General features: G+C 43.2%; 1 protein-coding gene across 1 annotated transcript in view; it reads left to right on the forward strand.

The window, feature by feature from the left end:
• ITGAX (integrin subunit alpha X) overlaps positions 1 to 11,573 on the forward strand; it is a 60,282-nt gene extending 48,709 nt beyond the window's left edge. The window contains exons 21-30 of the mRNA XM_021700345.1: positions 6,200 to 6,316; positions 6,406 to 6,485; positions 6,570 to 6,653; positions 8,750 to 8,828; positions 8,939 to 9,046; positions 9,150 to 9,233; positions 9,489 to 9,602; positions 9,743 to 9,844; positions 10,110 to 10,220; positions 11,010 to 11,573. Of these exons, the coding sequence (XP_021556020.1) occupies positions 6,200 to 6,316; positions 6,406 to 6,485; positions 6,570 to 6,653; positions 8,750 to 8,828; positions 8,939 to 9,046; positions 9,150 to 9,233; positions 9,489 to 9,602; positions 9,743 to 9,844; positions 10,110 to 10,220; positions 11,010 to 11,108 (978 nt within the window). The 3' untranslated portion in view covers positions 11,109 to 11,573. The remainder of the gene's footprint in view (positions 1 to 6,199; positions 6,317 to 6,405; positions 6,486 to 6,569; positions 6,654 to 8,749; positions 8,829 to 8,938; positions 9,047 to 9,149; positions 9,234 to 9,488; positions 9,603 to 9,742; positions 9,845 to 10,109; positions 10,221 to 11,009) is intronic.
• Positions 11,574 to 11,976: the final 403 nt, after the last annotated feature.

An 11,976-nucleotide genomic window follows, 5' to 3' on the forward strand; every position in this document is an offset into this window, starting at 1 on the left:
TCCCTCTATCCCTGTACTCTGAAGAGTTTTAATCAGGAAAGGATGCTGTGTTTTGTCAAATGCTTTTTCTGCATTAATTGAGAGGACCATATGGTTCTTCTCCCTCCTCTTATTAATGTGTTCTATTGCACTGATTAATTTGTGAATGTTGAACCACCCTTGCATCCTGGGGATAAATCCCACTTGGTCGTGGTGGATGATCCTTTTAATGTATTGTTGGATCCTATTAGCTAGGATTTTGTTGAGGATTTTGGAATCCATATTCATCAGGGATATCGGTCTGAAATTCTCCTTTTTGATGGGGTCTTTACCTGGTTTGGGGATTAAGGTAATGCTGGCCTCATAGAATGAGTCTGGAAGTTTTCCTTCTGTTTCTATTTTTTGAAACAGCTTCAGTAGAATAGGTATTATTTATTCTCTGAATGGTTGGTAGAATTGCCCAGGGAATCCATCAGGCCCTGGACTCTTGTTTTTTGGGAGGTTTTTGATCACTGCTTCAATCTCATTACTGGTTATTGGCCTACTCAGGTTGTCAATTTCTTCCTGTTTCAATCTTGGCAGCTTATGGGTTTCCAGGAAGGCCTCCATTTCATCCAGATTGCTCAGTTTATTGGCATATAGTTGTCGATAATAATTTCTAATAATTGTTTCTATTTCCTTGGTATTAGTCGTGATCTCTCCCTTTTCATTCATAATTTTATTAATTTGAGTCCTTTCTCTTTTCTTTTGGGTAAATCTGGCCAGTGGTTTATTGATCTTATTAATTCTTTCAAAGAACCAACTTCTAGTTTTGTTGATCTAATCTACTGTGTTTCTGGTTTGTAATTCATTGATCTCTGCTCTATCTTTATTATTTCTCTTCTAATGTGTGGCTTAGGCATCATTTGTTGCTTTTTCTCTAGTTCTTTAAGGTGTACAGTTAGTTGGTGAATTCGGGATTTTTCTATTTTTCTGAGTGAGGCTTGGATGGCTATGTATTTCCCCCTTAGGATCACCTTTGCAGTATCCCATAGGTTTTGGACTGATGTGGTTTCATTCTCGTTGATTTCAATGAATTGTTTAAGTTCTTCTTTGATTTCCTGGTTGACCCAACATTCTTGAGCTGAGTGGTCTTTAGCTTCCAAGTGTTTGAATTTTTGCCAAATTTTTTCTTGTGATTGAGTTCCAGTTTTAAACCATTATGGTCTGAGAATATGCAGGGAATAATCTCAGTCTTTTGGTATCGGTTGAGACCTGATTTGTGACCTAGTATGTGGTCTATTCTGGAGAAAGTTACATGTGTGCTCTAGAAGAATGAGTATTCTGTTGTTTTAGGGTGGAATGTTCTGTATATATCTATGAGGTCCATCTGGTCCAATGTATCGCTCAAAGCTCTTGTTTCTTTGTTGATTTTCTGCTAAGATGATCTGTCCATTGCTGAGAGTGGAGTATTGAGGTCTCCTACAGTTGATGTATTGTTATCGATATGACTCTTTATTTTGGTTAACAGTTGGCTTATGTAGATGGCTGCTCCCATGTTGGGGGCATAGATATTTACAATTGTTAGATCTTCTTGTTGGATAGACCCTTTAAGAATGATATAGTGTCCTTCTGTGTCTCTAAGTACAGTCTTTAGCTTAACATCTAATTTGTCTGATATAAGAATTGCTACCCCAGCTTTCTTTTGAGGTCTGCTGGCATGGAAGATGGATCTCCATCCCTTCACTTTCAGTCTGGTTGTATCTTTAGGTTCAAAATGAGTCTCTTGTAGACAGCATATGGATGGGTTCTGTCTTTTTATCCAATCTGCAACCCTGTGCATTTAGGCCATTCACGTTGAGAGTGATCATTGAAAGCTTTGAATTTATTATCATCATGTTGCCTGTGAAGACGTTGTTTTTTTAGATTGTCCCTGTAAATTTCTGTTGTATATCACTCTTGGGGTCTTTCTCCTTTTATAGACTCCCCCTTAATATTTCTTGCAGGGCCAGCTTAGTGGTCACATATTCTTTCAGTTTCTGCTGGTCTTGGAAGCTCTGCATCTCTCCATCCATTCTAAATGACAGTCTTGCCGAACAAAGTATTCTTGGCTGTACGTTCTTCTTGTTTCATACCCTGAATATGTCTTGCCAGCCCTTTCTGGCTTGCCAGTTCTCTGTGGATAGGTCTGACGTTATTCTGGTGTTCTTCCCTCTGTATGTAAGGAATCTCTTCCCCATAACTGCCCTTAAGATGTTTTCCTTGGTTCTAGGATTTGTGAGTTTTACTATTACATCCCTGGCATTGGCCTGTTTTCCTTGATCTTGGGAAGGGTCCTCTCTGCCTCTCGGACACAAATGCTTGTTTCATTCCCCACATTAAGGACGTTTTCAGCTATGATTTGCTCAAATATATCTTTTAGTCCTCTGTCTCTCTCCACCCCCTCAGGGATCCCAATAATTCTGACATTGGAACGTTTCATGATGTCACTTATTTCTCTTATTCTGTTTTCATGGATTTTGAGTTGTTTCTCCCTGGGCTTGTCTTTTTCCTTCTTTTCTATCAGTTGGTCTTCTAGATCACTAATTCGTTCTTCTGCCTCCCTTACCCTAGCTGTTAGATTATCTAGATTAGATTGGATCTTATTGATAGCATTTAAGTTCTGCCAGTTAAGCTTTCATTTCTGCCCTTAGAGACTCTATGTTGCCATTAATTGATTTCTCCATTCTAGGTATCATCTTCATAATTGTTACCCTAAAGTCCATTCCCAACATTTTGGTTATATCTGTATTCATTTGTAAATCTGTGGCAGAAGTCACAGTCTCTGAGTCTTTCCTCCTCCTAGTCATTCTGTTAAGGGGTGGTTGAGGGAATGTATAGAGTCTAAATTATTGAACACAACTGATGCAAGATGTACCTGTTTTATAGGGACCTTAGGGATGTCGGCCTCTTGTTCTCACAGTCTGTCTTCTGAAGGTGGGGTCTGCCATGCTGTTACTCAGGCAATCCTGTTTGGGCAGAGTTGCCCTGCCCCCTTTTGGGGGGAGGAATGGGCTCAGTGAGAACCGTTTTTTGGAGCTTTTGTTCTCTGGTGGCTTTCTGCCTCTCTTCCGAGAGTCAGAGCAAAAGAGAACATGTCCAACCCTCTGCCTCAGAACAGAGAGATCACAGTCTGTTCTTCAGTGAGCTCTCCAGGCCACACTATCTTCATTTCTGTCTGTGCTGCTATAAACTGCAGCATCCTGGGTTGTGCCTCTCAGCAGGGCTTGCAGTCCTTGCCTCCAGGTTGGGGCACAGGGGCACGTTTCTGCCCTTTGTGCTTCTAAAACCGCCAGCCACCCCCAGTTTGCATGTGTGGCCCCACTGCTCTGTGTTTCAGTCCGGGGGACTGCCATAAATTCCTTTCCCAGCTGCTACCCCTCTGTGAGTCTGTGCCCTGTCCCTAGTGCAGGAGGCTATTGCTCACTGGTGGTGTAGGATCCCCATGGCTCCCTCCCCCTTCTGTTTATCTTCTGATATCTGCCTGTGGAATCACGGCTCCCTGCTTCATACCTCAAAACCAACTGCCTGCAATATTCTGTTTGTAGAGATCCAGATATATCTTATTACATCTCAGGCTGATTTCATGGGTGTTCATAGATATCCAGCTCAACTCAGGGGACCGGTTGGAATAGGGTACCCTACTCCTCCACCATCTTTTTCACACCTTTAATCAGACATTTTAGTCAAGTACCTTGACTTGGAATATAGGTAGGGAGATATTCAAATATAAAATGCAGCAAAAGACGTCTGAATATTCAGAGTCTTTGTTTAGATGCTGAAATTACCTAATGATAATCTATAAGTAATGAAATATTGTTCCTATCAGGTCCTTTTGCAATTTATTTCATTTGTATATTTTCCATATGGAAAACGTTCCAATTATTTGATTTTAATTTATATAACTTGAACCTACAGCACTATGTATATTGCCACTATTTAAATTCCTGTGATACAGAACTCTTAAAATTTTTTTTTATGTTTTATAAAATCAAGCCTTTTTATTTTTTATTTTTATTTATTTATTTTTTATTATTTTATGTTAGTCACCATAAATACATCGTTAGTTTTTGATGTAGTGATCCATGATTCATTGTTTTTGTATAACACTCAGTGCTCCATGCAGTACATGCCCTCCTTAATACCCACAAAATCAAGCCTTTTTAAATATTATTTCATAGATTTTACTTATTTTTTTAAAATTTATTTATTTATTTTAGAGTGAGAGAGCAAACATGAGTGGGGGCAGGGGCAGAGGGGGAAATCCTCAAACAGACTCCCCACTGAATGTGGAACCCAGCTTGGGGCTCAATCCCAGGACCCTGAGTTCATAACCTGAGTGGAAAACAAGAGTTAAATGCTTAACCAGCTGAGCCATCCATGCACCCCTTAAAATGATGTAATAAAGTTAAATATGTATGTTTTAAAAAAAATACACGTGTCAACAAAACTAAAAGGCAACCTATGGAATGGGAGAAGATTTTCATTAATGACTTATCAAATAAAGGGCTAGTATCCAAAATCTATAAAGAACTTATCAAACTCAACACCCAAGAAACAAAAAATCCAGTCAAGAAATGGGCAGAAGACATGAAGAAACATTTCTCCAAAGAAGACATACAAATGGCCAACAGACACATGAAAAAATGCTCCACATCACTTGGATCAGGGAAATACAAATCAAAACCACAATGAGATACCACTTCACACCAGGCACACTGACTAATATTAACAAGTCAGAAAACAACTGATGTTGGTGAGGATGTGGAGGAAGGGGAACCTTCTTTCGCTGTTGATGGAAATGCAAACTGGTATAGCTACTCTGGAAAACAGTATGGAGGTTCCTCAAGAAGTTGACCCATCAATTTCACTGCTAGGTATTTATCCAAAGGATACAAACCTAGTGATCTGAAGGGGCACCTGCACCCAAATGTTTATAGCAGCAATGTCCATAATAGCCAAAACATAGAAAGAGCCCAGATGTCCAGTGACAGATGAATGGATAAAGGAGATGTGGTCTATTTATAATGGAATATAACGCAGCCATCAAAAAGAATGAAATCTTGCCATATGCAATGATGTGGATGGAACTAGAGGGTATTATGCTAAGCGAAATAAGTCAGAGAAAGGCAAATACCATATGATTTCACTTATATGTGGAATTTAAGAAATAAAACCAATGAACATGGGGAAGGAAAGGAAAAATAAAATAAGATGAAAACAGAGAGGGAAGCAAATCATAAAAGGCTGCTTTTTTCCCAATTATAATTATTATTTTTATTTTTTTAAATTAACATATAATGGATTATTTGTTTCAGAGGTATGGGTCTGTGATTCAACAGTTTTACACAATTCACAGTGCTCATCATAGCACATACCATCCCCAATGTCCACCACCTAGCCACTCCATCCCTCCCACCCCCTCCACTCCAGCAACCCTCAGTTTGTTTCCTGAGATTAAGAGTCTCTTATGGTTTGTCTCCCTCCCATGAGAGGCTCTTAACTATAGGAAACAAACAGTGTTGCTAGAGGGGAGGTTGGTGGGGAGGTTGGGGTAATTGGGTGATTGGCATTAAGGAGGGCACTTGATGTAATGAGCACTGGGTTAGTTATATGCAACTGATGAATGACCTAATTCTACCCCTGAAACTAATAATACAGTATATGCTAACTAAATTGGATTTAAATAAAAAATTAAAAAAAAAAAAAGAAATGCACAAAAATACCCTTATCTGTTGGTGGCATACATTGAGGTATTTCTGGACAAAATGATGTGATATTCAGAACGTGCTTTAAATTTTTCAGAAAAAAAGTGGCAAAGAGCTGAATAAAACAAGAGTAGAAAAGTGTTGGTAATTTAAATTGAGTGATGGGAACATGGGGGGGGGGTTGACTTACCTAGTCTCTCTCTACTTTTGAGTATGTTTCAAAATTTCCATAATAAAATGCTTTTTTTTTTTTAAAGAACAGTAAATAAAAAGGGGGGTAAACTCTAATAAATCTGGCATTTCTACTAGGATGAAGTTTTACCAGATAGTGTCTAATTTTATTTTATAGTGTCTTATTTTATTTTTTTAGGTCTGAGGATTTTTTAAAAAACATAATCTTAAGGTAGATACCAGGAAACTGTCACTACTTCATGGAGTCTCTTCGGAACGTGAACAAATGCTCACCTGCCTTTTTTTCATCTGCCCTTGCCTAGAGCCAGCTGCAGCCACACTCCCCACACCTGACCTGTGATGGCACCCCAGCCCAGGGCCAGGGTATTCAGAGCACCCGCTGCAGCATCAACCACTTCATCCTCCCTGGGGGTGCCCAGGTCAGCCTTTCTTCTGTCCACCCCCAGCTCCCTTCCCCCCACCCTACCTCACTTCTTGGTGACCTCCTTCATTACTGCCTCTTCCTCAGGTCACCTTCTTGGTCACCTTTGATGTCTCCCCCAAGGCCATGCTGGGAGACCGGCTGCTTCTGACAGCTAATGTGAGCAGGTGAGCTGGGGGTATTTAGACCTCCTTGCCCCCTAGCCTCCTCCTCTGGGGTCCTTGCCAACTAGGCTCCTCCTCTTTCTCCAGTGAAAATAACACTCCCAGGACCAGCAAGAGCACCTTTCAGATGGAGCTCATGGTGAAGTATGCCATCTACACTGTGATCAGCAGGTACCATACCATGACCTCTCCATCATTCTGATCGGTCTAGGCAAGGTTTTCAGTCCCTGCAGCAGTTGAACACCTGGGACATTCAGGTTTTATCACTACCCTTTCTATTGGTAGATGATACTGCTAACACTTACTAATCAAGTATGGAGTGTTTATTGTGGGCTAGCTATAATAATAATTGTGATATTATCATTACATCATACATTTAATAGAGATTATGGTTCTTTTTTAAAAAAATATTTTATTTATTCATTTGACACATGGAGAGAGAGCCCAAGTAGGCAGAGTGTAGGCAGAGGGAGAGGGAGAAGCAAGCTCCCCACTGAGCAGAGAGCCCAATGCGGGGCTCGATCCCAGGACCCAAGCCGAAGGTAGACACTTAATCGACTGAGCAACTTGGGTGCCCTGAGGTTATGGTTCTTAGAAGTCTTTCTTAAAAGTACCAAGATTGTCCTGGGTTTCCTGAGAAATATGAGACATTTTCCTGTCTTGAGGTTCTTACAACTTCGTTGGGGAGTGAGGTTACCCTGATCCAAGGCAGAATCTCATCAAGGACCTCTCTGTGGTTCTGTACCCTGAGGCTATTATGAGTTTCCAAGAGCAGCTAGAGACTCCTTTCAGGGGAGGCTTCAGCTGAATGTTGAAGAGTCCATAGCATTGAGCTTAGCCAGTGATTCTCAAAGGAGCCCTTGGCATTTGGGTGAGACAATTCCTCATTGCAAGAAACAGATTTTCACCCTATAGGGCTTTTAGAACTGCTATTCTTCCTTTCCCAGTCCCCTTTGGGAGGTATAGGTAGAAATGAGCAGCTTGCTGCAGAGGCCGAGTATCAGGGAGAAGCTAGATAAAAGAAAAAGACCTTAAAATGCCGTTCCAGGAGGGATAATAGATGAGGTGTTTAAAATTCAGGAGTCAAGTCATATATTTGAGCATATACCCTCTTTCAGTAAATACTTTCCTAGCATTTGCTATGTTCTAAGCACAGGGCTATAGTTGCTTTCTATAAATTCATTTGACATTATTATGTATAATCAAAACCGGACATAACAACCTGCCCTTGTGCAATGTGTACACTCATGATGTACAACAAGTACATGTGGCTTAGTCTGGGTACATTCCCCTGTACTAGTTCTGCCCTTGTGACTCATTGGACATCCTCTCCCTTCCCAGTCTTACACTCTAATTCATACCTCCACACCAGGAGCTCTCAGCAGCCCAGCCAGGTGCATGCTCTGAGCTTGCTTGCTAGAGTGTCCACTGGGGACCCATAAGCAGGGCACACTACATCTAGATGTATGTGGCTCTACAGTTAAGCTGTGCTCTGCTGATTTGACTCTGTGGGTGGAGATATTCTGAGAGGCCCATAGGATGAGTCTGGGGCATTTTGGGGGAGTTCCTCACAGAGGAGGGATGAGAGTTCAGAGTAAAAGTGGTCTAGAATTTGGACTGTACAGGCAAAGGACAGGTACTTAGGCAGTGGAGCAGGAAGGGGCAGAGGTGAGACCACCCACCTGTTCAAGTGGCCAAGCTGGCCACTGGGTCTCCACACGTGGGTCTGAGAAAGTCTCAGGAGGAATTGTTACACTGAGATCCAGTCAACAGTCTACTGTTAGACCTTCCCTCACCTCTAAGCCCCAGTGCCAGAAAAGCCAAGGGAACAGGACAGGAGAGAAGGCCTGTGGGAGGCCAGACAGGGGTAGTGTTCAGTACACATTTGTCAACAGCATCAGCCCAAGTCTCTCTAAAGCTCTTCTGTGTCTCATATGCATATCCGGTATCCTCTGTGCCCATGAAAGCGGATGGCCCGGCCCCTGCCTCCAGTGAGTCAATGGCATAGCTCTGGGTCCCTTTCACTGTAGTCTCTGCCCAGTCCCCTGGGCAGTTTCCTCTGTTGGGAGCTTCTGCAAGAACCTTACACCCAGCTTGAAGCCCAGCCTTGCTCCATAAACACTCCCATTATCCAACATCAACCATAGACTTCATTGCGGGCTACCCCAAGGCCCCACTGACTACCTATCCTGTCATGCTGCTAGCCAGAACCTCTTTAGGAGGCCCCCATGGAACTTCAAATCCATCCATGCCTCTTCTCTCACCAGCCATGAACAGTCCACCAAGTACCTCAACTTCTCAGCCTCAGACCAGGAGGAAAGCAGCCAGGCTCAGCATAGATACCAGGTAGGTGATGCTGACTCAAGAGCAGGGGCTGTGGCAGGGGGCTGGGAGCCAGCAATTAGGGAGGGATGTGGGTTTTGGCATGGCCTTTGCCCTCACTGCCCTCTGTGCAGGTGAACAACCTGGGACAGAGGGACCTGCCTATCAGCATCATCTTCTCTGTGCCTATGGAGCTGAATGGGGTACCTGTGTGGAGAGAATTAGAGGTCTTCCACCCCCAGGTAATCCAGGACTGTGTACAGCTCATGCCCTTTACCTGGATTCTCTCTGTCCCTCATGAATCCTTGATGGCCCCACTGAGATGCTTGCTGTGTCTTTTCCTAGAATCCCTCCATTCAGTGTTCTTCAGAGAGAATAGTGCACAGAGAGTCTGACTTCCTGACCCACATTCAGAAAAATTCTGTGCTGGTAAGGAGGGCTCTGGGACATTTCCACTTTAAGCCACACATCAGAGGAATTTAATTCAAGAATCAGTATTACACTCAGATGGCTGTCTGCCGAATAGCCCTTTTGAATTCAAATGTGGCTCCTCAAAAAAAAAAAAAAAACAAACAAAAAAAACACAAACAAATGTGGCTGCTCCTCTCATATCAGTCAGTTTAATGCTGTCTTCTACCTTTAAAACCACCTTTCTATGGCCTAATGTTACTTCTCTGTTCCTAGGACTGCTCCATTGCTGACTGTCTGAGGTTCTGCTGTGACCTCCCCTCCTTTGGCATTCAGGAGGAACTTGACTTCATTCTGAAGGGCAACCTCAGTTTTGGTTGGGTCAGCCAGGTGTGTGGGCCCAGCAGCAGTGTCTCTCCCTTGAATTCAGGTGGTAACAGATGTGTCTGTGGCCACCTTCAAACCAGGACTTTACTTGAACTCTGAGCCTTCCCAGAGCTAATCCCCAGCTCTGCCTCTCTGTCTTGCAGACATTGCAGAAGAAGGTATTGGTAGCGACTGTGGCTGAAATCACATTCAACAGATCCGTGTATTCCCAGCTTCCAGGACAGGAGGCATTCTTGAGAGCTCAGGTAGTGACTGTGTGGTAGGAGTGGCCAGCCTCATAAGAGGGCTCCTAATCCTAAATCTCCAGTGTTGTGTGGGAGGCTCAGAAGTCTGGAGGGAGGGAGGATGAAGGTCCATCAGCAGAAGAGTTATCCCTAAGCCCATGAGTGTTTCTATGTCCCACCCTTTGGAGAAAGGGAAGGAGGGGAGGGAGTTAAAATTGGTGAACCTAGGAAGAATCTGGGGTAGCAAGAGTTCTGGTTCTTTCTGATGAGGTCACCTCCACTCCAGGTGGAGACGGTGCTGGAGAAATATGAGGTGTACAACCCCATACCCATTATTGTGGGCAGCTCTGTGGGAGGGCTGCTGCTGCTGGCTCTCATCACAGCCATCCTGTACAAGGTGAGTGTTTCCATTCTGCTCTTGACACCACAAGCAATTTGATCCCATTCTTTCTTTTTTATTATTATTTTTTAAAGATTTTTAAAATTAATTAATTTATTTAATTAGAGAGTGAGAGAGAAACAGCATGAGAGGGGAGAGGGTCAGAGGGAGAAGCAAACTCCCTGCTGAGCTGGGAACCCGATGTGGGACTCGATCCCAGGACTCCGGGATCATGGCCTGAGCCAAAGGCAGTCGCTTAACCAACTGAGCCACCCAGGTGCTCTGATCCCATTCTTTCTATAATGTAAGAAAGAGCTCATCTTGGATATAGGTGCACATTCTTGCTAAGTCACTGCATGTGAGAGATCCCCATTCACCTATGACATCACTGGTCCCCAACTGTCCCCCATGTCCATGCCTTCCTATCTGATTCTCAGGCCTCCTTTAATTGCTCTCCCTGTCTTTTCCACTCTCTTCCTCTTCCTGTCTTTTGTACTCTCATCTTCCTCACTACATGTTTCCCTTCACGGCAAATTATAACATAAAAACAGTGGCCTGGATTAGGTGTTGATACCAACAATGATTCTGTCTGTGACTGTAGGCAGTGTCTGTTTAAGGCTGGGCCTTGATTTCTCATGCTGAAGGTGATTCCACGTGGTTCACTAAATGACCCAGTGTATCTAAAGATTCTAGTGCAGTGCTTGAACATAGTAGGCGTTCCAGAAATGGTGATCCCTCTCCCCCCAGCCATCCCTTTTCCTCTCTTCCACTGGATTTCCTAATTCTCTTTTCTTTCCTCCCCCACAGGTTGGCTTCTTCAAACGTCAGTATAAGGAAATGATGGTGGAAGCCAATGGGCAGACTGTCCCAGAAAATGGGACTTCAGACCCTCAAGTTGCCCAATAAGAAACTACCTCCTATTGTCCCTTGGACCTGTTATCCTCTGAGAGGTTTCCTGGCCCTCTTACTCCCAACTAAGTTAGGCCTGCAGGGGGAGAAATGTTCCATATGAGGCTGCTTTCTCCTTTGGGAGGATGCAACATATCCACACAAAGTGCCTTGCCTGGGAAGGGCCATTTGTCTTGTCAAGGCTGTAACTGGAAACCCCAGAACAGGACCCTAACCATGCCCCTGGGTGGAGTTGATTTGGATTTCTACTTAGAAATACATGAACAATAGCTTCAGGCTCCAGTCTCTCTTGCTTCACTTGCCACCCATGATCTTTCTAAAATACAGTACTAAACAAGCCACAATCCTCATCTATCTTTAGTGGCTCCCTATAATTTTCAGGTTGACATCTGAACTCTCCAGATTGATATTAGGATTCCTGTTCCGGGGCGCCTGGGTGGCTCAGTTGGTTAAGCGACTGCCTTCGGCTCAGGTCATGATCCTGGAGTCCCAGGATCGAGTCCCATATCGGGCTCCTTGCTCGGCAGGGGGTCTGCTTCTCCCTCTGACCCTCCCCCCTCTCATGTGCTCTCTCTCTCTCTCATTCTCTCTCTCAAATAAATAAATAAAAAATCTTAAAAAAAAATTATAAAAAAAAAAAAAAAAAGGATTCCTGTTCCATTTCTAGAGGGTGGGCTTTGATGCACATACCATGATTTGTTCTGTGCTTCCCTATCACCCTTATTCCTAGTAAAATACTGTCACTATCAGCACTTTGTGTCAGGAATTTCAGTCCAGATTTCCCAAACTGAACTGGGAATAAAATGTCTACACATTGGAATTTGTAAACTTGGCTTTCAGGCTTTGTCAGCATTGCTAGCTGGGA

This window comes from Neomonachus schauinslandi, chromosome 5 (assembly GCF_002201575.2).
Source record: "Neomonachus schauinslandi chromosome 5, ASM220157v2, whole genome shotgun sequence".
In the NCBI taxonomy this organism is placed as follows: Eukaryota; Metazoa; Chordata; class Mammalia; order Carnivora; family Phocidae; genus Neomonachus; species Neomonachus schauinslandi.